Source organism: Vipera ursinii (genome assembly GCF_947247035.1).
Source record: "Vipera ursinii genome assembly, chromosome: 4".
In the NCBI taxonomy this organism is placed as follows: Eukaryota; Metazoa; Chordata; class Lepidosauria; order Squamata; family Viperidae; genus Vipera; species Vipera ursinii.
Genome location: NC_139514.1, coordinates 15,511,012 through 15,538,633, shown reverse-complemented (window position 1 = coordinate 15,538,633; position 27,622 = coordinate 15,511,012). Strand labels below are relative to the sequence as shown.

Below are 27,622 nucleotides of genomic sequence, written 5' to 3'. Positions count from 1 at the left end.
TCCATTCTTAGAAAAATACAATACATTTTACAGTAAAGTGCATATATAAAATAATTTTTGCCCTAAATGTAAACTAGGTAACAAGCAGTCAATACTTGTGTTACATCTTTATTTTGAAGAATTTTTTTTAAAAAAATAGCATTTAAGGCACGTTGTAAATAATTATAATTTACAAATATAGCAACTGAGAATATATTATATAAATCTCAGTGCAGCAACCTTTATTAGAGCCAAGTCAGTATCTTCTTTGCTTTAGGCTATGGGTGGCATCCAATATGCTCCTATACCTTTGCATGTGAGGCATTATATCCATGTATGAGGGAGATGTGACCTGTAAGAATAAAAAGCAAACATTAATATGTATATGTATATGTATATGTATATGTATATTATATGAAGGCTATTGCTAAGCACATTGGTTTGTGCTTAAATTGTAAGCCGCCCTGAGTCTTCGGAGAAGGGCGGGATATAAATGGGATTAAAATAAAAAATAAAAATATGTATATACTGTATACACTGTATACACTGTATATATATATATATATATATATATATATATATATATATATATATATATATATATATATATATATATATATATATATATATATATATGGATCCTTGGTTTTTCGGGTTTTTCCCCGCGTAGAATTAAAGGTGTAGGCGCAACGTTTCGATGGAATCCCATCCATCATCATCAGGCTTCTGTTTCCTTCTTCTGGGAGAAGCATGTGGCTGTTTGTTCCTCTTTTTTAAAACTGCCAGAGGGGGTGTGTTCTGTGGAGGTGTGCTCTGATTGGGTAGGGGACCAAGTGTGTTCTGATTGGGTGGGAGTGTGTTTTGAATGGTGGGGGTGTTCTGATTGGGTGGGGGTGTGTTCTGAGTGGATGGGCTGGTCTCAGCTGCCAGCTCCAGACCATGACATCACCACCACACAACCATTCAAAAAGCAAATCCGAACCCACAACGATAAAGACACACAACCACAAAACAGAAACCTAACTACAGCTGCAACATCAGCCACTTTAAACCCCTCCAAACCACACAATAAGCAAACTGACACCCACTATAAAAACATGGCACCACCACAAACACGAAGCCGAACAAAAGCAGCACAACTCACCAGCTCAGGTCTGGAGCTGGCAGCTGAGACCAGCCCATCCACTCAGAACACACCCCCACCCAATCAGAACACCCCCACCATTCAAAACACACTCCCACCCAATCAGAACACACTTGGTCCCCTACCCAATCAGAGCACACCTCCACAGAACACACCCCCTCTGGCAGTTTTAAAAAAGAGGAACAAACAGCCACATGCTTCTCCCAGAAGAAGGAAACAGAAGCCTGATGATGATGGATGGGATTCCATCGAAACGTTGCGCCTACACCTTTAATTCTACGCGGGGAAAAACCCGAAAAACCAAGGATCCACATACAGGCACCCGCGAAAACCTCAGAAAACATATATATATATATATATATATATATATATATATATATATATATATATATATATATATATATATATATATATATATATATATATATATATATATATATATATATATATATATATATACACACATGATAAGAATAGGTTATTTCCTACTATAACCCATTTGTAAATATGAATTTATACCCAAGTGAATATGGATTACATATTTGCTAGTAGTAGAAATAGTAAAATACAGCAAAAACCTACAAAGGACAATCCTAGGAAAAGTAATGATTAACAGGTGATGGAAGGTGATGCATAATATAATTTTCTACAAGGTTAATTTAACTCAAATTGAATGTATTCCAATTAAATAAACATAGATTACAACCCAAATTAATAAAGCTAACTATCTACTAATATTTGAATGAAAATAAAGAAAATATAGAAAATCTGCAGTTCAGCTGCAGGTTCAATATACTGTACATTTATTTCAAATGTTGAATATCTACCTGCTATAAAGACTGAAATTTGTTTTATTATAATATCAGTATAGTTTTATTCTTTCCTTATTCTCTATTCCCAGCTGGTAATTTTACTTGGAACTTATAGCATGGGTAGAATTTTTTTCTAGATAAAGTACATTAAGTAAAAGCTACGGGCCAAGCTTTCTAATTTTTATGTCCAATTTCCATTCTTCAGTTTAAGGGAAAACTTACCTGCTTGTAACGATGTTCAAAGAGAATTGTAAAACCGAGGTCTGAATCAGTTTTTGTTCAGTTTTCTCCCCCAGTACTCTCCGTTAGCTCTCACCAACATGTTTACTATTTACTATTGTATTGTACCCAGTTCTACAAAAGTATAGATTTTGGCAAAGTATATGTTCCTCCTTAAGATTATTTCTGCTGAAATGGTCATATTGCACAAATAAACCTACAAGGTTCAGGTGCTCTCTCTTTCATTGCAAACAACTCAAGTGATCCAGACTGCCTGCTCCCAAATTTGATGATCTATTCCCAAGCAGGAAATTGACTGAAAATCTACCAATGTCCATAAATGAGCAGGTAATATTTGTGAGTTGGCTCTTATTTTCTGACTCTTGTTTTTTGCCTCCCTCGTATAATAGAAGTTAACTATGAAAATGTAAGGTTGTTTTTTTCTTATTAGGAAGCAGTTTCATTCTCCCCGCTCTTCCTTCCTTCCTTCCTTCCTTCCTTCCTTCCTTCCTTCCTTCCTTCCTTCCTTCCTTCCTTCCTTCCTTCCTTCCTGACCATGTCTTAGTTGCTGGTTTAATTGCTGATGTTCCCATTAAAGTTCTGTTTGTATTATTCTTTTCTTACTTTAGTAATAAATTATGTACTTTGTACTGGTCTCTGGCTCATAAAAGTAATTACCCTTCTCTCTCCCAGACAGTGTGTGCAGACAGCTTAATTTCATACGGACTGTTTTTTCTCCTTGATACCCTAATTCCTCTCCATATAAAGTGACTCTAGAAGTAGTCACATAGCACATGGAGCACACATACACAGACTTCATGATTACAGTTGCTTTCTTTTCTACTGTTCCTTCTAACTGGAATCTGAACATTGAAAACTTAAGGAGTTAAGAGTCAGTGAGCGAAATGGACAACAAGTAGAAATACAGAGCACATACGTATTTGGGGAAAGGGAAAATATGATTTGAGGATCTCACGTAGCAGCAGTCATCAATTCCTTTACAACAGACATGCCAAACTCACGACGTCACATGACATCGCCCAATGTATTGGGATGGTTTTGTCATTGCCGGCAATGAGGTGGGCACGGCTTCTGGATGATGCGTCCAGCCCGCGGGCCGGCAGTTTGACACCCCTGCTGTACAACATCACATTTGCTGTTCTAAATGTGACCAGGAAATAAATTGTGGTGCATTAGAACTAAATTCCAAATCCGCCGTGCTAACAGTGGTAAGCCATGTGTATCTGGAAACTCGCAAGTAAATGTTTAAGTTTTAATTTGGTTAGCTTATATTATGTTAGTTAACATTACATTAAATGAATATGCTTACCAAAGGGGAAATAGTCTGCAAAACGCTTGTAGAAGATGGGTTTTTGTTAATTGTTTCATGAACATCTAAGAGAGTATAAAATAATTATAAAACTTCAATTAAAACAATAAAAACATTTTTGTTGGGTATTATTACAGATGCTACTGTTATAGACACTAAATTGATGTTGAATCTAATCACGGCAGCAAGACTTTTAGTAGCGCAATATTGGAAGAAGGAAGAACTGCCAACTATAGAAGAGTGGACTTTGAAAGTTTCTAACTTGGCGGAAATGGCAAAGATTTCAGCATATTTGAAAGAACAATCGCAACAGAGATATATTGTGGAATGGAGAAGATGGATTGAATATATTCAGAATAAATACGGGACTAAAAAGTTTCATCTAGCATTTGAATAAGTAGGGGATTTTTATGATGCATAATTAGTTATCTGTTATTAGTTATTACGTAATATTATGACTATGGTGAGTTAAAGTGCGATAGAATTCAATGTTTTACTTTTGCTGTTAGCATATTTTAGCCTATGCTTATATCACTATACCCTGTATTCAGCTCTGGGAAGTCGGGGAGGGGGGGAGGGGAGGGTTGGAGAGAGGGGAGGGGGAGGAGGGAGTTTTTTGTATTTAAAAATGTTTGTAAAACTTTTTAATAATAAAAAAACCTTCAATTGTATGGTAAGAAATAAATTGTGGCCTGTATAGACTTTCCCTTGAATATTATGTGATCTAGTGTACTACTTTTAAATTGGTGCATGTGTGAAAGTATTTTATTTTAGAATCAAACTTCATTTTAATTTTGGAATAACTAATTTTTAATTAAGGAGAATGATTGTGTATCAACAACTATTTTATTACTGATTACATCTCTTTTGAGTCAAGCTTCCCCATGTAGCCTTCTTGACAGCCACCTGAAAATGGACTGAAATTACCCATTTCTGGGCTTCCCATTCCAGCCTGTACTCCTGGAAGTCTCCCATCCCAGTAATAGTCAGTCCAGGGCCTGCTGAACTTCTGAGCCAAGACAAGGTTGTCAAGTACTGCCACCTTCTGATACTATGCAGATCTAGCAACCAACATAGTTGTACATTTTTATTTTTCAACATTTAGGTGATACTGATTTATAATCAGCTTTCACTAATTTATCATCCATCACATGACTTAGAACTGAAGCATAACAACAACAACAACAACAGTCTTCTTTATATTGCTGAATGTTCTACGGCCATGGTAAAAAATAACCTGATAAACCTTTAAAGTCTTCAACAATATTTTCACACTAACTTCAAGCACTACCATCAAATTTTAAATGTTATAGAAGGGAAGAATGGCTAAATGCAGGGGATAAATAATATTAAACATTTTTACTTCATTGTATTTACCTTTAATAAAATCTCCATGTTATTGCAATCATATATTTCTTATATTTTGCTCCTCCTGTTCTCTTGTTTGAACAGGATTGCCATTACCAAAGATCAGCTGCAGGCTTTGACTCAAAAAATGTATTTACTCCTGTCTTCCTAATATGTAATGAGACAACTTGATAGAAAATGGGTTTAAGGCCAAATGGCAATGGCTTATTCGTTATTTTTTATTTTCTTCCTCTTTTCTTCTCATTAATATTTTTTGCTCAATTTCAGTATCTCCTAAACAATGAAACAGCATTTGTTTATCTGTGGAGCATACAGGGCTGTCAGCTGATCCCCAAAGTGTATTATACTGATTGGTGGTAGATTTCTAAATTAGGAGAAAAGTATGTTTTGCCTTGAAATGCTAGTATATCATAGTAATAATACCTGAGCAAACAGTAGTATAGATTTTAATTTTCCAGGGAAGAAAAATAGTACATCTTAGTAGTTGTTCAATTTAGAGACTGCTCCTTTGATCTGACAGTATAAAATAAAACATACTCAAAGTAATATATTCTGACTAATCTTAATTACTCAAGTGAAACATCAGAGTGACCTTTGGACCTGAAGTTCCTGCCTGGCAATCAACGTAAGGCGAAAAAGAAAAGAGAATCATACTAATTTACATTTATGTGACTTATTAAATCACCTTGGTGCAATTTAGTGGATAATTTTCAGAATACTTACTCTGTAGCCGGTGATTGATGCGGTCAAGGGACTGAAGAACTTTGTGCTCTTCAAATGACAGAGAACTCATTCCTTGCCGGGGGGGTTTATTTCGCACTGCAATCTGCCTATATGGTTGTGGTGTATCCAACCCAGCCAAAATGTCACCTTCTGCAGCTGACAAATTCACAAGGTTTTCTGGTATTAGGAACTGTGTAGTACCATCTGAATTTTAGAACAAAAATGTATACTGTGAAAAGCTTTTAAGAAAGATGGGCTAGAAATATCTGGATTGGCTATTGCATTTTGTATTTTTTATGTATCTTTCAAAGGTTTGAAAATATTGTGACAGGTTTTTAAACAACTTTCAGAAAAAACAAATTGCTTATGTGTAGCTAGGGTAAGTGCAATTGTGGCACTACTAGTACCATATTGGAGGGCTGCTGAAACAAAATGCATGAAACATAAGCAGACAATGAATAGGTTTTCTCCTCAAAGCATATCATATTGACTGTTTAAATCATCTCAGTTCAGGGCTGGTTCTGTTTCTGTGACAGTAGGAATATATATCTGAGTTAGTGTACATCATATATATACCTTCATCTTTTCAGAGTTCCAGTGTAATATATATTTTAATGCATCAATACAAGACATTCTCAGTACGCAATTGGGAAGAACAAGAATGAACTTGACCAAACATGAGTTAAGGCTGCTATTAAGATCCAACTCGTGGCAGTAAGAGCAGCGAAGGGTCAACACTTGACCACTCTTATTGCATCCACAGAATGTTGCTCAGCAGTCCTGTTTAGGATCACCCAGACTATCCTTGGAAAGGGTGGCTTGGAGATTCACTTGCAAGGCCGTGCGGACGAATTCTCTGGGCATCTGGATGATAAAATTGCTCGGTTTCATTTCTAGTTGACTCCCAAGTGTGATGCATGTCCTGTTGATATGCCCAGGGGTTGGATTTACCCAGTTACCTGGAAATGGCTTCATTCAGTTGGACCTGAGGAAGTAGATAAGGTCCTATGGAATGCAAACTTTACCACCTGTGCATAAGATCTATGCCTCTCCTTGCAGGTTAAGGCCATCCAGGAAGTGCCCGGATGAAACTAAGCAATAGGGAATTCATCCTTGAAGGAGGTGCTTCCAGCTCTTTTTAAGAAGGCGCTAGTGTGCCCCTACTTAAGAAGCAATCACTGGATCCCATTGTTCTGAGCAAATTTTGTACAGTCTACCACCTTCCCTAGGTGGTTGAAAAGATGGTAGCCATACATACAACTGCAGAAGATCCTAAAGGAAATGGATTATCTAGACGAGGGGTAGGCAACCTTGGCTCTTTTATGACTTGTGGACTTTAACTCCCAGAATTCTGGGACTTGAAGTCCACGAGTCATAAAAGAGCCAAGGTTGCCTACCCTTGATCTAGACCCTTTTCAGTCAGGTCAGGATATGGGACAGAAATGGTACTGGTTGCACTTATGGATAATTTATGGTAGGAGTGTGATGGAGGTTGTGCATCCATTCTTGCTCTTCGGTAATTTTTGGTACCTTTGACCATTATCATTTTGGGCTGACTTTGGGAGTTGGGCAGAGGTGACACAGTGTTACGGTGGCTCACCTCCTTCTCCGAAGCCAGTCCCAATCAGTGTTAATAAAGAACGAGGATAACATCTATAGGAATGAATGATGATCTCATTATTCAGATCCCAAATCAGATTGAATTATGCTGCATTACCTTCATCAGAATGGTTGATGCCACCTGTGACTCGGACTGGCTCGAACATACATTGAGAATGCACTTGAATTGGGGCCTGTGATATATTCTATGTAAAAAAATTATCAAGCTGTTTTTAAAAATGCAATCAAAATGAATTAAAAATCTATGTATCCAAAATATATGTAAAATTTTACACATAAAAAAATTAATGTAAAATTTACATAAAACAGTTCACGGTCAAAAAGCAATACGTATCTATTGTGATTACATGCAAGATATGTAACATTTGCGGAAAATAAAGAATGTTGGTAAAAAGGCAGTATACTTTTAGTGTTACTATTGATAAAGATAATTGCAACGTTTCTTAATGCTTGTACAAATTGAAAACACATAAATGTCAGAATGTTGAGACTTTAAATAACTTGCAATTATTGTTAGCTCCAGTTTGCTTTACCTTTATTTTATTTGAAGTCTTTTCTATTTACTCATGGAACTTTTTTAATATGGTGTTTTGACCAAAAGCTATTTTTGATATTTTGACACAAGAATTTGTTAGACCTACCTGCCCAGCACCAGTGGGTTTCCTTGCTGAAGAGGCTGACATTTGTCTCCTCTGTTCTAAAAGAGCCTTGCGTTTATTTTCATTATTTTCATTAATTTGTTTTCGTCTTGCAAAAGCAAAATGGGCTAAAAGTAATGAAAAAGTGTCACAAAAATTAGAACGGATTATCTTAAATTTGTCTTATCAGGGTACTTTTAAATTTATATTTTTGTTAGAAGCCATTTTGAACACTTCTATACATCGGGGGTTCCCAACCCCTGGGTCATGGTCCACTATTGGGCCTTGAGACATTCGGAACCGGGCCGCGGAAGTTGTGGACGAGTGCATGTGTGTGCACTTGCCTGCGGCTCATGTAAAACCACCCCCTCTCCTTCCATTGGGCTGCAAACCCAGAAAGGTCAGGGAATTCTGATATATATATATATATATATATATATATATATATATATATATATATATATATATATATATATATATGCATTAATATATATATATTTAAAAACAGACAAATCATACATTAACCCAAAGATTCCCCAAGTCAAGTGAGAAAAGAAATGCATAGATTGCATAACTTCTTTTCAATCTTTAAATTATCTTGGTAATGCTAGATTTCCTAACTTATATATACACTTTTTTTTGAATGTCAAGTTTGCAATGAGGGCATAAAGAAAAACAAAAATCAGGGTAACACTGAGAGAAAAAGAATTAAAAACCAGCGCTCATTTTCTCCACAGATGCACTTTCCTTCTAAAAAATGAAATATAATTCAATCACTGATTTTTGATTAACTCTGAAGGAAGCATCATTTCTCCACAGTGTATAGCAGAGCCTTTCTTAGTCTTACTAGAACAGATGTTTTTAGTACAAGAAGTTGAAAACAGAATCTGCCATTTTCGCCAAAATAGGGGCTCATCCAATGAACGACATGCCTATGCTAAAAGTTATGGCAATGGTTAAGGCATGGTTGTAAACCACTGGGTTGAATGCTTTGGTTAGATTAATCAGCCAGCATCCTGGTTTATCAGTAGCAGCAAGTTCTAAATGTCATTAACAATTAGCAGAGTTGAAAGCTAAAGAAAAATGGTTAATTATAATCAGTTCAGTTCTGGTATAAGTTTTTAAAAATTTGATCTGCCTTTTTAGTCCGAATGTTCTGAAAAAGAAAAAACAGAAACAGTCCCAAGTAATATACAAGTAAAGGAAGAAGAAACAACGACTGAATAAAAGCATCACTAACAATTCCTCCAATATAAACACCAATATTCAATATACATTTCCGTAAGTTTTTCACGCACTAAAAGATGCTAATAAAAACGACCGATTTCTAGATATTGCACCAATTAAAATTAGTTGTTTTTTTTTAAACTGAATTGCATGAAGAGCTCAATGACTAGAAGAAATGCTTGCTAGTGTATCTTTTGGCATTCTTTCAGCCTAAAAACCTGGCAACAAAAATCTTACCACTTGGCTGGGAAGACAAAATAGGATTCACCCTAACACCTGATTTCATATTGCTCATCAGATGGCCACCATCTATAGTGATGTGAGACACATTAGATCGAGCGTGCTGCAAGTCACCATTATTTGAATTATTGCACAAGGAAGCATAATGCTGTGAATCACCTGAAAGTAATAAAAAAAACCAGAATCATACAATTACATTAGCATAATTCAGCTTGAGAATATAGACTTATTATTCTTAAACCAGGAAGACGTTGTTTTAATTTATTAAAAAACAACAACAACCAAACATCACACTTATTTGTACCTGTTTCCTATGAGGGGTGGGGATAGAACTACTATTATTAATGCCATTATTAATACTACTAGTGGTAATATTAATAGTGATTAATAATTGCTTTAAGACTAATAGTATTACCTTTGAGAATAAAGATATAGATACTAAAGATAGCCTGATTATAGCTATAGGTAATACTTGATTTACAAATGTTGCTTAACCAAGGTTAAGAAAAACTGCCCGGAAGGTACTTGCAACCTGGTTGCCAAGTTACAACGGTTGCATTTCAGGCGCTCGACAACCGGCCTGCATTTACAGCATTTGCAGAATCCCTATTAAGTGCCAGGGAAATCAGGAGATTCAAGCAGTTCAAATGAGTATAAAGATTTATTGCAAGCTTAAGCTTTCCCCCAAAATCTGAGCTACTCTGGGTCAAGGGAAATAAGCAGGAATTAAGAAGGCATTCAAGCTGGGCTGGTCTTAGATCTCTTGTGGGTGTGCAGGCCTATGACTGATGATGTGTTTGACCTCTCCCTCGGGCTCAGCCTGATCATCTTCTACAATCCCACTGTTACATGATTGTGGTTTACATTTTTGCTGAAAACTGGTATTTCATTCCTATTTTCAGCAAAAGTGGCTGTCAGCAAACAATGGATTCACTTAATCCACTGGAGGCTAAAACATACAAGGAGCAGTTGCTGGAATTGGGTATGTGTAGTTTAATGAAGAGAAGGACGAGGGGGGACATGATAGCAGTGTTCCAATATCTCAGGGACTGCCAGAAAGAAGAGAGAGTCAAGCTGTTCTCCAAAGCAGGACAAGAAGCAACAGATGCAAACTAACCAAAGAGAGAAGCAACCTAGAACTAAGGAGAAATTTCCTGACTGATAGAACAATTAATCAGTGGAACAACCTGCCTCCAGAAGCTGTGAATGCTCCAACACTGGAAGTTTTTAAGAAGAGATTAGACAGCCATTTGTCTGAAATGGTATAGGGTTTTCTGCCTGAGCAGGGAGCTGGATTAGATGACCTCCAAGGTGCCTTCCAACTTTGTCATCATCATCATCATCATCATCATCATCATCATCATCATTATTATTATTATTATTATTATTATTATTATTATTATTATTATTATTATTATTACCATGGCATTCTGCTGCAAAATAGTCAAAATAGTCAGGTCAGTTACTTTATGACCATCATGACCATCATGGGCAGGCTCCATTTTGGCCATAATTTTGAGGACTATCTGTATTCACCGTCTGGTATTGCCATGCAATAATAAAAAAAAAATCAGAAGCTACAGTTACTAAAAATATGGTTATTATCTGTTATTTTTTCAAAAAAAATTTGCTGATCTTAACTTTCTTTCAGAAAAAAATACAAGTGGGGTTTGTTGCTGGATTCTATTTTTGCCACTATAATATAGTAGGCACCCCCAGGGTTGAACCATCTGTCCCACAAGGTGTTTTGGTTCTGAGATAATCTGCAACCAAGTAGTGACCAATGGCTGGACAACTAGATTCCTTTGCTGCTGTCACCCCTTTGTTATAAACCAATTTGTCCCTTCCACACTAATCCTCTGGAGCAGCAGTCCCAGGGACCAATTCCGGAGGGTGCATGATTTTGTGTGCTGCCTGAATCCTGCAAATGGGGCTTCACTTGTTTATGTGGCCCGGTTTCTGGCATGCTGCGGCCCGGTACCGGTCCACAGACTAGAGATTGGCTTAATACTTAATACAGGTTTGGCTTAATACTTAAAGGAGAAAACAACGTATCCCTGCTGAGGAGACTGCTAGACAGTAACCAGTTATTTCACATACAATGGGTAGAGTAAGTTTGAAATAGGAAAAGGACTGCTTACTTTGAATTAGAATTAAATTTGTCTCTTTTGTGATATATCTGTGACCCTTAATTATTCATTCTCCTTGAAGAGATTCTTTGCACATTTTATAAAATCAGAAATGTAAAAGATTCTTATAAAAAACCTGCATCTTACCAGCAGCACCATCCCTTTGAACCAATGCACGATGTACTCCTTGCCACAAAATTGTGATTTCTTCATCAGTTGGTATACGATCCGGACATGATCCATTTTCTGAGAACATGGGACTTCTCCTTGAAATATTGCTGTAGTGGACAACTGGTGGAATCGAATTCATAATGCACTTTGACTTTGTCAAAGGCTCATAGGTGTATATACTGTAAGAAGGTCTGATCATTGTTATTTGAGAATGACAAGAGCTACCTGAGGTTGAAGGATCGTCTGTATAAACTCTTCCCAAAGTTTGACATTCAGGCAAAAGATTCTTGTCACTCTGATTATATTCGACATCTGTGGAAGGCTTACCCAAATTTGATGATTGACACAAGGCATTTGTAGGATTTTCATCTGGCTTTATGCTTTGTATAGGCTTACATGGAGGGTGGGGTATTATGATTTTGCCTGGAGCTCTTACAATCTTAGTAGCTTCACTAGCAGACTGTGGTCGGATAATGGCACTCTTCCGATTTTTAGCTATAATGGTTGATGATGGGACTTTGGCAGATTTTGGTCTTTTGATCATTTTCATTCTTCCTTTCCGTGGATTAGTTTTTGGATTTTTAGGATCACAATTATAAATAAAAGGTATCATTTCTTCACTTCTTGAGGCCATCCATGCTTGTTTGGCAATATGATGTCCTCTAGGCATCAAGATGTTGTGCACTGCATTATCTCTTTCTGAGTTTCCGACAGTAGCAGGTTTGGCAGATATTTGAGAATTCTCTAAATTGTTTTCTGGAAAAACAGAATTGAGCAAACAGGAGGGAATACTTCTTAGATTACTTTTAGAAGCAGTGGTTTTAAGCTGAAAGCCAGGTGCTTGGGGTTGTGCCTGAGATATATCACTGACAGGTGACTCTGAACTTTTTTCATTATTATTAATTTCCACTACTCTGTTAATTTCATCAAACCACCTAAGCTTTTTACAATTCCTTTGAGCTTCCCCATCTTTCCCTTTTATTTTTGCCAATTCAACACTGTCTCTAACAGAAGCCACAGACTGATGTCCAAATTTGATACCCCTGTTTACAACCATTGCTTTGAAACAGCCAAGTTCATATTTGGATTCCTTTTTTAAAATGCTTTTTGGCAGTTTCATCACTTTTCTCTCACAAAAATTGTCATGCTGCTGCTGCTCGGGGTCAGATAAATTGGTTGCTACCTCTCCTTGGGGCACAGGTGTAATAATTTCAGCCTCTTTTCCTTCTTCATTGTCTTTGTGCTGATCTGTGCTGCCTCTAGAAGGCTCTTCAAATGTAGATGCCTCAACGTTAATGTGGTCAGAATACTTTTCACCTTTCACTTCAGCGGCATAGTCTGTATCTTCAGTACACCTTGCTGAATGAATATCTTTCCCCTTCTGCATGCAATTGAGTAAGAAGCTGTTGCTGAAGTAGGAAGTGACATTCCACTGTTGATTAGACACCTCTACAATGGGAACGAACATGTCTGTGGATGAAGTTCGGTGGCTTTCAGAAAGTTCAAAGTTCTCCTGTTCTGCAACTGCAGGAGAAGGATTAGGGACAGGCCATGCTTTATTTAATTTGGCGGCAGGGTTGTCAGCAGGTAAAGGATCCCCTGTGCTAATTAGGTTTGAAGATGGACATTTCAACAGAAGGCTTTTGTCTTCTGCTTTATTTTGTACAGAAGGCAGATTGCCATCAGAAGCACCTGGCTCAGACTCTCTCTGTTCAGATGAAGTTGGCACTAACGATTTCAGGTCAGGGTTGCACCTGACTTCATCAGATGGGACAACATTGTATTTAATTAAAATGTCGTGGAAAGGAGAGGTTGTCTTAATGCCTGAAGTTTTTAAATTTAGAAGCCAATTATTCGCATGCTGATTTGTAGAAAAAGTATCGTGTTCAGCAGAGAAGTGTTTACTTTTGCTCTTTGATCCTTCTGGATGCTGGATGGAAGACTCCTCTTGAGGAGATAAAGATGAGATTTTACAGGGTGCTGTGCAACTTCCATTTTGTTCTTCAGCCTCAAGGCTGTCCACGCTGCAAACACTCCCTGAACGGGTTATTTCATTTACTTCTTGATGAAAATCCTGCGCAAGAAAAATAAATAAAATACAAAGATAATTTAACATGACTCCATCAAAACTTTCATTCTGAGTTTTAGAGACAACTGAGAAATTTCATGAAAAATAGTAAGAAATATTTAGGCCAGGAGTTCAGGGCAATAAAATAAGTTCACTGACTGAATGCCAAATTGACTGGTTTCTTTCTTTTGGACACCACACAACTTCATTTTTAGGTACCACAATTTTAGGGTGCCACAATTTTCAATCTTTATTTAATAAAAAATGGACCTTCATTTGTAACAGTTGAAGAATAAGATAACTACCATTTGGGGAAACAATTTCAATATTTATTCTGTTGGATTTTCATTTAACTATATGTTTATATCTCAATATGTATAATAATCAGAAAAGGAGTGAGCATCTATAGTTGTACAGCTAAGTATGGTTCATTACAAAAGAATCAGAAATTAGTGGTAGTTTGATGATAGAAAAAGAAAGAAAGAAAGAAAGAAAGAAGAGAGAGAGAAAGAAAGAAAGAAAGAAAGAAAGAAAGAAAGAAAGAAAGAAAGAAAGAAAGAAAGAAAGAGGAATTGTTTTATAATTCAACTAACTGCAGACCTTTTCCCTTCCAACTCCTCAGCTCAGAGGCCTTCTGAACAATAAGAATAATAGAATAGCAATTGCCTAGCCAGAATAATTTACTAGACCAAAATATTTACTTCACCAAAAGGATAGATGATTAAACAACTATATATAGCAGGAAAAATTATATTTAAAGTAAATCCTTCCTGCCATTAGCGGAAGTACCTCAAACCAATGACATTATATATAATTGTTTCAAAAATAGATATGAGTGCATTTTTTAAAGAAAGGGCAGCATTGTTAAAAACAATATGCACAAATGATCTCTGAGCATCCAAGAGCACAGTATTGAAGGGATAGGATATCTGGTCCAAACTTCTAGTTCTATCATTACCATAACTCCAAAAATTTGCCCCACCAAAAATATAGAACATAAATAGTAAGACAGAAATATACACTTTTTATACTAGGAAATGTACAAGTGCCAAACCATAACATTTTTGGCTGGGGGGATTCTGGGACTTGATGTCCACATATCCTTAAGCTGCCAAGGTTGAGAAACAATGATTTAGGGTCTGAGTAAATAAATATCTATTCAAAGTAAGGCCGTCTTTTAATTTTAAACATACTTCTAGTACTTCATTAAACTTCAAAAAAAAATATTGGGTACTTTCCAAACACTCAAAAACAGCAGTTTAGTTGGGTACTGTGTTCTGAGCTAATCTTTTCTTTTTTGGTGATTATATTAGTCAGATAGATATTTTAAAAGTACAATCTAATTTTATTTATTTTATTTTATTTATTTTAATTTCATTTATATCCCGCCCTTCTCCGAAGACTCAGGGCGGCTTACAAGCTTAGCAGTAGCCTTCATTCTATGTATATGCCTGCTTATTAGGGTTTTCACACCCCTCCCAAGCGGCATTATTACAAAGTCAGCTTAATTGCCCCCAACATTCTGGGTCCTCATTTTTCCTACCTCGGAAGGATGGAAGGCTGAGTCAACCTTGAGCCTGGTGGGACTCGAACCTGCACTAATTGCAGGCAGCTGGTGTTACTTAAGGAGGCATTAGCCCACTGCTCCACCAAGGCTCTTATTGATGTGAGAAAGGGTTATATTAATTTTTCTTAGGAATTCTAGTTTGAAGTCAGGGTATTTCTATTGAACCCATCAAAAGCAATTAGAATACTAAGCATGCCTGCTTAGATATTTTGAGAATCCTTATTTTAAGAATCAAAAGTTAAAAACAATCATACCTGAGAGTTACCGGAATGCTGTTGTAACTGATGCTGCTTTTCATCTAGATTTTGTTGGAGGAGAAGCTGGCCATTGCATGGGTTTATCCTGTTTTTTACCTGCAGCATTCTATCATAAATAGCTTTTGCTGAGTTCTGTTTCCATTGAAAAGGGCCATTTCTGGTAACTGAGGAATTTATCCCAATAGAGCTTGGAAGGATGAAACATTACTGTTATTTCTGGATAACGTATATTAGATTATGAACAAAATGTCATATTAGCTGTTTTAAAATAAATTAAAAGTGCAACTTGTAGAAAACAGAATCCATCTAATAGACAATAGCTAATACACAATATTCCTAAGAACTGTATTTTACTAAAAAAAATATCATCTAAACCTATGAATCAAACTAAAATCATGCAGCTCTGCTATGTTATGAAATGCTTTCATATGTTTATAAATGATTTTTTTCTTATTTCTTCTGACTTCTGTTAATGGCACATTAAAATAATATAATGGAAAAAACTGTTTGCATTTCCTAGTTATCTTCTTTTTTAGTAGTTAGCATCTTTTCCACTGTAAAAATGCCTAATTTGTATCTCAGTTTGAGGATGGTACTCTACCAGCCTAACAAAACTGGTTAACCCCTGTCCAGACACATCTAGATAATTTATTTTAAAAAAACATTTTGCTTTTTTAATGTGAAAGATGAAGTTTTGAATATATAATTCAGGGGTTCCCAACCAGGGGTGCTCGCTGGTTGCAAGACGATATTCCAGGTGGTGTAAAAACTTGGGTTTTCAAAATTATGGTGTATATGCATAATTCATTACTGTTATTTTGAGTTTTTATAAGGGGTGTGAGAATATATCAGAAGCATTCTAGGGGTGTGGGATATAGAAAAAGTTGGGAATCGCTGATATAATTCATAACACAATATAAGTACAGCACTGTGTTTCTAAATCCACATGGTAGTAGTATTTTTCTCCCTACATGTCCCTTTCTACATAGATTTTTTTTGTTCTATTTTCCTTATGTTCTGGTACCTGGAAACTTAAAAATTATTTCATATAAGTTTGTAATTAAGAATAGTATGGAGGGTTCATATGGGTAAACCTTACTAACTGCTTCATTCAGTGACTCTTCAAAGTTACAATGGGGCTTTAAAAAAGTCCTTTATAACCAATACCCACATTTATGACTTTTACAGTATCCCTCAGTCACATGATCACCATTATAGTCCTATTGTCCTATGCCTCACCTGTTGTCCCCCTTCCCCCTTGCATAGTGGAGAGATCGAAGAGGAAGGGATTAGAAAAGAGTAAGCAGACACAATGGGAAATACACACTGAAAGAAATGTGGTGGCATTGGCAGCTCTGAATGTACTATACAAACAGTCTGGTATATTGATATGCCTGCATTCTCGTTTGTAATCCTTTCCTCTCCAATGTTTACACTCTGGGAGGGGGGGAATGGGGCAGGAATGGGAGAGATTGCCTACAGAGATCACTGGGTTTTCTTTTCCTGCTCCCCTCCCTGGCAAAGCAAATATTTATTCTGACAGGAATAGAGAAGTCAAGTGATAATGCAATGGGGAAAAAACAGCATAACAGTTCAGACTGAACTTCCCAGAAACACAAGAAACAGAGACTTTTAAAGGTCAACATGGAGGATATGGGGCCAGGTGATATTTATTTCCAGTGCGACAATTATCACTGGTAAAATGTTGATGGTAAATGACCATTCAATCAGCCTGATGAAATTTGCCAAGATCAATACCTAATGGAAGGTCATGCTTTCACTACACAAATTGCCATTGTACTCCATTTTCAGCAATACCTACAAAAATCAGTGTGTGGATGTTGAAATAAACTACTCCTTATCACCACTAGGTTTTAACAACTTCTTTCAAAAAAATCAAGCACACTGACCCACATTTCATAGCTCTACAATGACTACCATTTTTATATAAATTGATCCCCAAGAAGAAATATTAGTTAATATTTATTCAATAAATATCAGTAAAGAATTCTCATACATTGATTCATTCCTACAAAATGGACGAGTGTGCCTGCAAGTACCATCCTAGCTATCTACCTATCTAGAGTTATATAATTTTTTAACAGATAACGTAAATAATTTTGACATCAAAATCCTTGTACTATTGCATCTGAAATCTGGATGGATTTATCCCTCCCCCTAGCAAAATCTGGCATAGCAACAATTTTTATCTTATTATTTTTAAAATTAAAATACTACAGCCATTTGACAAGTTTATGTGCTGTATAATGGGAGGAAGTTTCTGAGCCTTTTTCCGAATTCAGCCCAGATTAAGTGGCCTGTGATTTGACATGAACTAGACTGTTCATTTCAAATCTAAATCTTAATGAAACTGAATCTTGTGGTTTGTATGGACATTATAAAACAAAGCTAAAAGCTCAAAGCTAAAAATAAATATAAACTCAATGTTGCATCTGAAATGAAGAACTTAGCATGTATAAAACTAATAAGGATCAAAGCATAAAACAGGATAAATAAGAACTTTAAATAATTCAGAATACAGAGGTTTATTCAGAGCTGAAGATAATACCTTCTTATGAAATTAAGATAATTTGATAAATGGTATCAAATTTCCCAGAAGAATCTGTGAGTACAGCCAGCATAGTATCTAAAACCTCAAAGAAAGGAATTTTGGCAATATTTGTGGTATTTCAGAATTCTACATAACAAATACCTAAAGCAAATAAGCTAAGAAATTCAAAATCTAATTGTAAGCACAAGAATAACCACAGTGGAATATAATATTAGCAATCCTCTTTATCACAGTATTTTGCACAGTACTGTAGTTTCAGAAGATAAGCTAATTTATGCCAGATATTTTCGTGCAACTATTATTTCATCATCATCGTTATTTGTTGTCTCATTGATCCTATTCCTGAATTAAATAAAATAATTTACCTTCCAATGACTCTAGATGATAATCCTGCAACCTGACATTTCTGGGCTTCATCCAATTTATTTTCTGGCTTTCTCTGTACTAAAGTGAAAAACAGGCAAAACATTTGGTTAAATATAAAAATCTTAATACAATATGGATAGTATCAGGATTTTTTTTTAAAAAATGCCCGTGTGTGTTTCCATGCACTATTCTTCGGGCCGTATGTAGCCTTGGGTTGCAGCTGCTGTTGCCTAATGCCAGGTCAGTTTGTAATTAAAACTCAGCTAATCCAGGAATAAGCACAGGAGGCCTGAATACAGGATCAGTACAAGATTTTGGACCACATTCCCTTGGAATGGCCTGCTCTTCAAAATCTCCTTTTGCCCATCACCACTGCAATCTTTCTGCTTGCCTGACCCCCTCAACATACTAATTAACCCAACTTCAGCCATTTCACCTCCTAGGTCAGAAGCCCTATCCCAGTTAAGCCTTACTTAGTCATAGCAGATTGGTCATCAGCACCAATGAGGATGGCAAGCATTCAGCACCTTCAGGATGGCTGCCAGCTTCCTTCTCTGTTCCATTGTCATCCACCTTCTGATCCCCTGTTCTCATAAGTGGAAACCGGCAAATAAATAAATAAATAAAAATAAAAACCCAACAGCTAGGGTTAGCCCTATCCCTTCCTATCTTTCGGGTGGATGGAGGCATAAGCAGCTATAACACCCTACTGCCGAAAGACCATATTAAAATGAAGAGAAGGCCGCGGGGTGACATGATAGCAGTGTTCCAATATCTCAGGGGTTGCCACAAAGAAGAGGGAGGCAAGCTATTCTCCAAAGCACCTGAAGGCAGGACAAGAAGCAACGGATGAAAACTAACCAAAGAGAGAAGCAACCTAGAACTAAGGAGAAATTTCCTCACAGTTAGAACAATTAACCTGTGGAACAACCTGCCTCAAGAAGCTGTGAATGCTCCAACACTGGAAGCTTTTAAGAAGAGACTGGACAGCCATTTGTCTGTAATGGTATAGGGTTTCTTGCCTGAGCCAAGGGTTGGACTAGATGACCTCAACGGTCCCTTCCAACTTTATTATTATTATTATTATTATTATTATTATTATTATTATTATTATTATTATTGTTGTTGTTGTTGTTGTTGTTGTTGTTGTTGTTGTTGTTATTTACATCCAAATGCAGACTATGCAAAAACCACAGTCCAGAAAACCATTCTGAAATCAGACTTCAGATGAAAAACTAAAAAAAAAATCCCAATGCCTCCACAAGATGACGACTTCAGCTGCTATATCGTAAGATGGTCTCTGCCCTCCCCTTCCAGATACTAGGGACTATGAAAATAAGATGGGCACTGTCACTTATCTCAAGAGATAAATCTCAGCCACAGAACTCCCTCTGTCTCTTACAACATCACCAGATCTCCTACTACCAGGAAGCTGGGATTCAATCACATCCACCTCCCTGAATGTGAAAGGTCAGTGAAAGTGGCCTGACCAGCTCACTCCCAAGACATCAAAGAGGCACCTAACAAGAGGCTGGTCATCAATGTTTCAGCCAGATGAGAAATCTGTGGCTTCATCATGAGTGATACCCTGGCTAACAGCTGAGTGAGAGCATGTGCTAGTAGCTTATCCACTGTTCTTATTCTGTTGTAGCTTCACTGCTGTTGGTTTTTTTTTTTTTACTTCTACCACTCTCACTGAAGCTGCCATTTCATCTCTTCATTGCCAAGCCAAGGTCAAGCATTTCTTCGGTTGCCTCCTGAAAAAGCACCTTTGGGACAACCATGACCTGGATGATTGAGAATCTCCACAGACACTTAGCTATGCACTTTGGGATGAATGCCCTTCGAATGGTGAGGGAGTATGAACGGATTTCCAGAAAACATTGCAGACTACAGGAACCATTTGGGCTTCAGTTTGAGATGCAGACAACACAGACTCATCCCCAACAATCTGTGCCTGTCTTCAACAGTGAAGAGACACAGGGCAGAAAACATCTTGCAGCCAAGAAGGCTCCACACACATTGACAACCCTCATCTTGTATCTGTACATTAGATTTCTGGGTCTCAAAGAAATCATTTTTGCCTTTATCTGTCAAAATTCATTCTGTTGTCTTGACCTGATTTTCTGTCAAAATGGTTTGACTTTTCTTTCTTAGGATATTAGGTCTCTCACTCTTCTTGTATCATCTGGAAATCTGATAATTGCTATACCTACCTTTACATCCAAGGCACTTTTTTTGGTATTCCAAAGTTCTGAATCCTATTACTAGATTTTTCAAAAAATACATATAAGCAAAGTAGGATACACAAGGCTGAAGAGAAATTATCATAGGAAAAGAGTCCATGGCCAGAACTTCAACAATTAATATGAAGCTAACATACTAAACTGCATTGCAGTGGCTAGTAGAATTTCCTCCTGTAAAATGATATATGTATTTTACTGCATAATTTATATTTTTGCTAAGATATTTTAGTTAACTGGATTGACAGCAGACAGAATTCGGGTTAACAAATGGTTTGATTCTAAACACCTGAAAAGCTTTCATCACCCCTTTGATATTATGTAGTTTCACCGCTGTTTTCAATTAATATTCTATTTTTTAAAAATGAAAGTATTTCTTCTTTGTGTACATTTCAAAAAAATTCTATGGCAGGGCTTTTCAACCTTTTCACCCATTGTACAACTTTTAGGATACGGCAACATCCGAGTACCACCAGTCGCCTAGCAAGGTATCAAAAACTTGATGACCAAAAAAAAACAAAAACGAAAAAAGTGATGAAGTATAGGTAGTCCTCAACTTACAACAATTCACTTAGTGACTATTCTAAGTTACAATGGCACTGAAAAAGTGCCATGCTACAGCCGAGCAAGACACCTGCCTGCCTGCCCAGTGGCGCTCTTCCTCCTTATTGTCAGTGGGGGTGGGGTAGGGTGGTGTTTGGTTTTATTCTCCCCACCTCTGCTGGGTGGTTGCAGCAGGTTTTGGTCACTTCACATGACCTTGGGACACTGTGACCGTCATAAATATGAATCAGTTGCCAAGCATCTGAATGTAAATCACAACATTCCAGTTGATCCGTGCTTCTTCTGGGCTCAGAAGCACCAGGATCTGCGCCGAGCCCAGCTGGAGCCTGGCGCTGATCCTGGCACTTCCACTGAGCCCTGAAAGCCCCGAAGAACCGCTGATCCTGGCGCTTCAGCTGAGCTCTGACAGCCCTGCAGCTCCAGCCATCTTTCCCTCAGGCTTGTGCAGTGCTGCCACCAGTTCAGCTCATTCCCCTTGCCTGGTACCACTTTTCTAGGATGGTCGCGTACCACCTGCCAGGTGCCAATGTACCACAGGTGGTACCCATACCACTGGTTGAAAAGCCATGTTCTAATGGAATGCTCCAAGACCAAGAATTCATTTCATTGATTAGTATTCATCTGGAAGAGCAAGTTTTACGTAGCAGTTAAACTTGGGTGTCCTCTTGGATTCACAGCTCAGTCTGGAAGATCATATAGGAGCTGTGACCAGGGGGGCTTTTGCCCAGGTTCGCCTGGTATGCCAGTTGCGACCCTATCTGGACCGATATGTCCTGCGTACAGTCACCCATGCGCTCGTGACCTCCCGGCTAGACTACTGCAATGCTCTGTACATGGGGCTGCCCCTGAGGACCACTCGGAGGCTTCAACTGGTGCAGAATGCAGCCGCACGAGTTGTGATAGGGGTCTCCCGATACTCCCATGTAACACCTCTACTCCGCGAGCTGCATTGGCTTCCAGTTGCCCTCCGGGTGAGATTCAAGGTGCTGATGATGACCTATAAAGCCCTAAATGGCATGGGTCCAGATTTCGTACGGGAGCACCTGCTGCCGGCATCAACTTCCCTTCGTCCTGTGCGCTCCCACAGAGAGGGCCTCCTCAGGGTGCCGCCGGTCAGAGAGTGCCAGCTGGCAGCCCCCAGGGGGAGAGCATTCTCTGTGGGCGCGCCAGCCCTTTGGAATCAATTACCAGTTGAGCTCCGGATGGCTCCTGACCTTCGCTCTTTCCGCCGTGATCTGAAAACTTACCTATTTGAACAAGCTGGCCTGGTCTAATGGGTTTGGGGTATTTTAATTAGTAATTTTTAATTATTTATTGTAATGGGCTAGTTCTATTTAATCTTATTTTTAACTTTTGTATATTGTATTTTTATTGTATTTTTATTGCCCTGTACACCACCCTGAGTCCTTCGGGAGAAGGGCGGTATAGAAATTAAATAAATAAATAAAGCACCAGGCTAGAAACCAGGAGACTATGAATTCTAGTTCTGCCTTGGTCCTGAAGGTGGGTATGTGACCTTCAGTCAATCATTCTCTCAGCCTTTGGAAAGAGGCAATGGGAAACAACTTCAAAATCTTACCAAGAGAACTGCAGGCACTAACCCAGGAGTCACCAGGAGTTAGCACTGACTTAAAGGCACAAAATAATAACAACAACAACCATATCTTTATTAACTGACATCATATTATAAATAATATTTTAACTGTACAATTTACCAACCTCCTCCTTTCTTGCGTTGTGAAGAAGAAATATGACTGCGCTGGAATTTTTCAGTAGCTTCCTGATGTTTCAGTTTCCTCTGCAGCAATATTTGTTCTCTAAATTTTTGTTCTTTTTCTTCATTCTCTTTCCATTTTTCTTCAAGTGCTCTATTTAAAAACTATAGCTTTTAATAATAATAATAACTTACATTTTAAGTGTGTCATTTAGAGTCCATTTCATTAAAAAAAAACTTATTTCGCTAACCTTAACTTTTGGGGAAAAAATATAAGACAGCAACATAAGATCTAAAGATGATTAACATTATTTACAAAACAAACTCTGAACCTTGAAAATTCTGATTATCTGAAGGCATGATATGTTCCACCCACAGTAATTCGTTTAGCAGTATCTGTAGAGTGGTTTAAAATCTATGCTGAAAATGAATATTCTAGAAGTAACAGATGTATGCCTTCTGATTTTTTCTTTATCAGGCCAATTTATTCGGAATAAACCAGGGCTATTCCCCTAGAAAATAGTTCTGGAAAAGTTCCTATGAGGCATATTGCACCTTGCAACCATAAACATAAATATATTAAGAGTTAATTTTTGTGTTTTTAAACACTGTACATCACCCAATGTCAATTTTGTGGAATGGGTTGCTACATAAATCACATAGATTAAATAACAAAATACATTATTGTCATGATTTTAAGATTTCAAAAGATCACTATCCAGTAACTCATTATTAATTTTTAAAAATTATTGATTTAAACAGAGCCACTCAAAAAAGAGCTAATCAAGATCCAACACATTTCTTTTCTTATAAAGGAACTGAACTGTAAGAAGCTGCTACTTGCTCTGTCATACACCATACTGGAAAGTCAACATACACAGAGAACAGTTAATCTGCATTACTATAAAAAAAAGAAAAAGAAAAAGCAACCCTGATATTTACATACCTCCTTCTTTTATTTGTTTCTATAGAATGTTTTCTTGCTCGATTACGAAACAATCTTTGGTCTTTTAGCAACTCATGACGCTCTTTTGATAAATCTCTTTCAAGGAGAACCTTTAGATTTCTGATTACGAGATTAAGAAACTTTAGCAAAAATTCTAAACACAGAGTATAAGCTTCCAGTTTTAATAACAGTTACAAACTAAGCTTTTTATAGTGTACTGGCATTGTGGCTGCCTTTATAGGAGTCCAATTTATTGTAAAAAAATAACTGTTTCAATCCAGATGTAGTATTAGCACTGCGTTGTTGTATCTTTAAACAAATAAGTACAAGACTAGTCTAACTTATCATTCTGTCATACTGAGGCCAATCAGGTACAATCAAAGATGAAGATTGTAACTCTCTTCAAATGCTTCTTCTTTGTAATTGCCCTTAATGGTAGGGCATACTGGGGAAGCCCTGTTCTCCATGAATTTGTCTAACCCCATTACATTCTACTGCTTAACTAAGAATCTTGATTCTTCAAATTTATCTTCAAATGATGAACCTGATTTTAATTCAGCTTTCAAACCTTAAGTATTTGTTTTCAGATATTTCTATGCGTGGAATTTGTTCTTCTACAGTGTTTATGCTAGATATTTTATTTCATTCTCTGCACAGTTCATAAATCTCTGTCAAAGCCTATTAATGTATATGGAAAAAATTTCTGATTGCTTCAGTGTGATTCTCTACACAACCAGGCTAAAGAGATTCTTTTGTAAATCTTCTCAATCTTTTTTTTTAAATTTAACTACTAAATAATTAAGTATCAGCAAACCTGGTCCACCCACTGCCAATTTTGCACTGTGTCACTTACAGATGAGTTCAGAAGAATCACTGTTTAAAATAGGTTTAAACTACTTATTCCTTACTCTGATTCCTGTTCTTTCTCCAATAGTTAATCTAAAGAATGATATATTATTCCAAGCTCAGTTTAGTACAAACACGTACACTACATACACTTATTTGGAATGACAAGCCCAAAGACACACAGCTGGCTTTGTGTCTAAGGCAGAAATAGAACTCATGTCTCCCAGTTTCTAGTATGATGCCTTAACCACTACACCAAACTGGCCCCCAGTTCTTCTATCGTAATGCATTACATAAAATCAGTATTTGCAACAGAGTGCCCACTTGACAGGGAACTCAAGCCAATTCTATCTCTTAGAAGCAATCTGCACATTTTGCATTAATTAAAAATGAATACTAAAGTTCTTTTAAATATTTTACATAAAACCTTAATCAACAGTACACATAGATTTATACATGCATGCAAATCCAGAACGTAACCATTTTGTTCATAAAGTAGGAAACTTTTGATACGTCAATACCTATCCCACTTGTCAAATCTATATAGAAACTGCATATAGACAATGGTTATCTGTACATCATGCTAACCCTAAACTATAGCTGTGAGAAAGGAAGAAAAACTATCTACATTTTCAATACCATGCATTATTCTATTTCTATGTTTCCTTACATATCTTAGCCACAAGTTAACAGGTCCAGATACTTTAATCTTTCCTTATATGGAAGCAGTTCTAGTCCTCTAGTGATTTTACTTGCCCTTTCCTTTCTGGCTGAACACTATCTCCTTTCAGAAATGATGACCAGAGCTACATACAGTACTCCAAGTATAGTCTCACTACAGATTTATGTTAGACCACCCTGGCAGTTTGAGTTTCAATTCCCTTCCTAATGAATCAAAGCATGACATTTAACTTTTTATAAAAGATATACACAAATTTGACATTTCCATTGACCTGTCCTACCCCATTATTCTGAGATCCATTTCCTGTTTGGCCACTGCCAGTCGAAAATTTAGTAATGAATCTGTGAAGTTTTGAACATTGGAAGCTAGCCTGCATCATACTGCATTACCCACAGTGAATTGCATTCTTCTATTTTCAGTTCCCTGCTTCCAATTTACACAGATCCTCTTAAATCTCTTTGCAATTCCTTTATTTTATTACCTTGAAAAGCACGGAATGATAACTAGAAACCTCCCTACTTGTAACTTTGTATCCTTTCTAGACACTGTAAGTTGGTCACAAATTGTTTTACCATCTTTACACATTCTGCCAATTTGACCTCCCTGCTTCTAATTCCTCAGTCTGTTTCTGACCCATGAAAGCCATACCCTTTTCCCATCCAATCAATCTGTTAGGTACCAACTTCAAATAAATACCTGTAACATCTGTATGCCCCCTAACTCTTGGATGCCCTTCTGAATAGAAACGCCAGGGCTTTTTTTGTGATAGAACGCCCAGAACGGAGTTCCGGCACCTTTTTTGGATGGAACCTTGTAGGGTAGGCAAGGTGGTTTGTATAACATGTGTGAGTTCCGGCACCTTTTTCTTTTACAAAAAAAGCACTGAGAACAGCACCCTTGGAAACACCCGTGTTTGGCTTAAAGTGCATCTCTACAAACCCAGACAATATTTGGCTTCTTGATGCTCTCTGGCCTGGCTTGGTTGTTTTCTTGCAAGATAAGACAAAACACAAGCACAGTTCAGAAACAACAACAGTTGAACCCTGAACTCCAAGTACCCCCTTTCTACTGGAATCCAAATCATGATTCCAGGGCTGGCGGGGGGGAATTCTGGGAGTTGGAGTCCGCCGCTCTTAAAAAGTGCCACCGTGAGGAAGCAAAGCACGGCTAATAATAATAATAATAATAATAATAATAATAATAATAATAAGAAGAAGAAGAAGAAGAAGAGGAAGAAGAAGAAGAAGAAGAAGAAGAAGAAGAAGAAGAAGAAGAAGAAGAAGAAGAAGAAGAAGAAGAAGAAGAAGAAGAAGAAGAAGAAGAAGAAGAAGATGGAAGGGACCTTGGAGGTCATCTAGTCCAACCCCCTGCTCAGGCAGGAAACCCTATACCATTTCAGACAAATGGTTGTCCAGTCTCTTCTTAAAAACTTCCAGTGTTGGAGCATTCACAGCTTCTGTAGGCAGGTTGTTCCACTGGTTAATTGTTCTAACTGTCGGGAAGTTTCCCCTTAGTTCTAGGTTGAACCAAGGCGTCCCTCGGCTTGCAAGGCGGCCCGCCTCCCTGCTTCCCACGAAGCCCGGCTCCCTTCCAGCTAGCTACCTGGGAAGGATACGTGCAAGGGACGAAGGCGTTCAAGGACCGGCGGCCAAGTCCCCGTGGCGGGGCGCTTTCCGAGAAGCCCTTCCTCCAGCCTGGAGGAGCGGCGGAGAGATCGGCTCCGGCATCGGCATCAGCAGCAGCAGCAGCAGCGACTTCCGCGGACGCCCTACCCAAAGCCGGGCTGCTGCGCTCTGCCGCCACGGCTGTCGCCGGCCTCCAGGAGCCGGGGTAGTAGCCACCGCCGCCGCCGCCGCCACCGCCGCCGAGCTCCATCCACCCTTAGCCTCCTTCCGCCGCCATCCTTGCCTCCGCCCGACACAGGCCCAGTCACTCGCCCCGGCGCGCGGTGGGTCTGACAGGGTTCGGGGCTCCTCGGGCCCCCCGCGAGCCCCACTTGCCCGCCCGGGAAGCAGCCAGAGAAGCCCCTCGGGGGGTTCCCGGAGCCAACAGCCGGCAACGCCGCTTTCGTCGCCACGGCAACCAAGCCTCCGGCCCGAATGGGGAGGAGCTTCGGAGAGGGAGGGAGAAGCCCGAGGGCCGTCGGCCCAGCCGAGCTTTCTCGCTTGACGCGGAGATTCCGACTCCCAGAATGCCC

The 27,622-nt window shown here is 38.0% G+C and overlaps 1 protein-coding gene across 1 annotated transcript; it reads right to left on the bottom strand.

Moving 5' to 3' along the window:
- CEP126 (centrosomal protein 126) lies at positions 1-27,300 on the bottom strand (the record flags this gene model as incomplete). The annotated part of the gene is given in 13 exon segments (XM_083361475.1): positions 1-331; positions 3,485-3,549; positions 5,576-5,731; positions 7,293-7,380; positions 7,837-7,961; positions 9,298-9,459; positions 11,577-13,674; positions 15,490-15,679; positions 18,430-18,508; positions 22,957-23,105; positions 23,898-24,017; positions 27,028-27,032; positions 27,034-27,300. Coding segments are annotated over 13 exon segments (3,600 nt in total). The 3' UTR covers positions 1-235.
- Between the last annotated feature and the right edge of the window lie 322 nt (positions 27,301-27,622).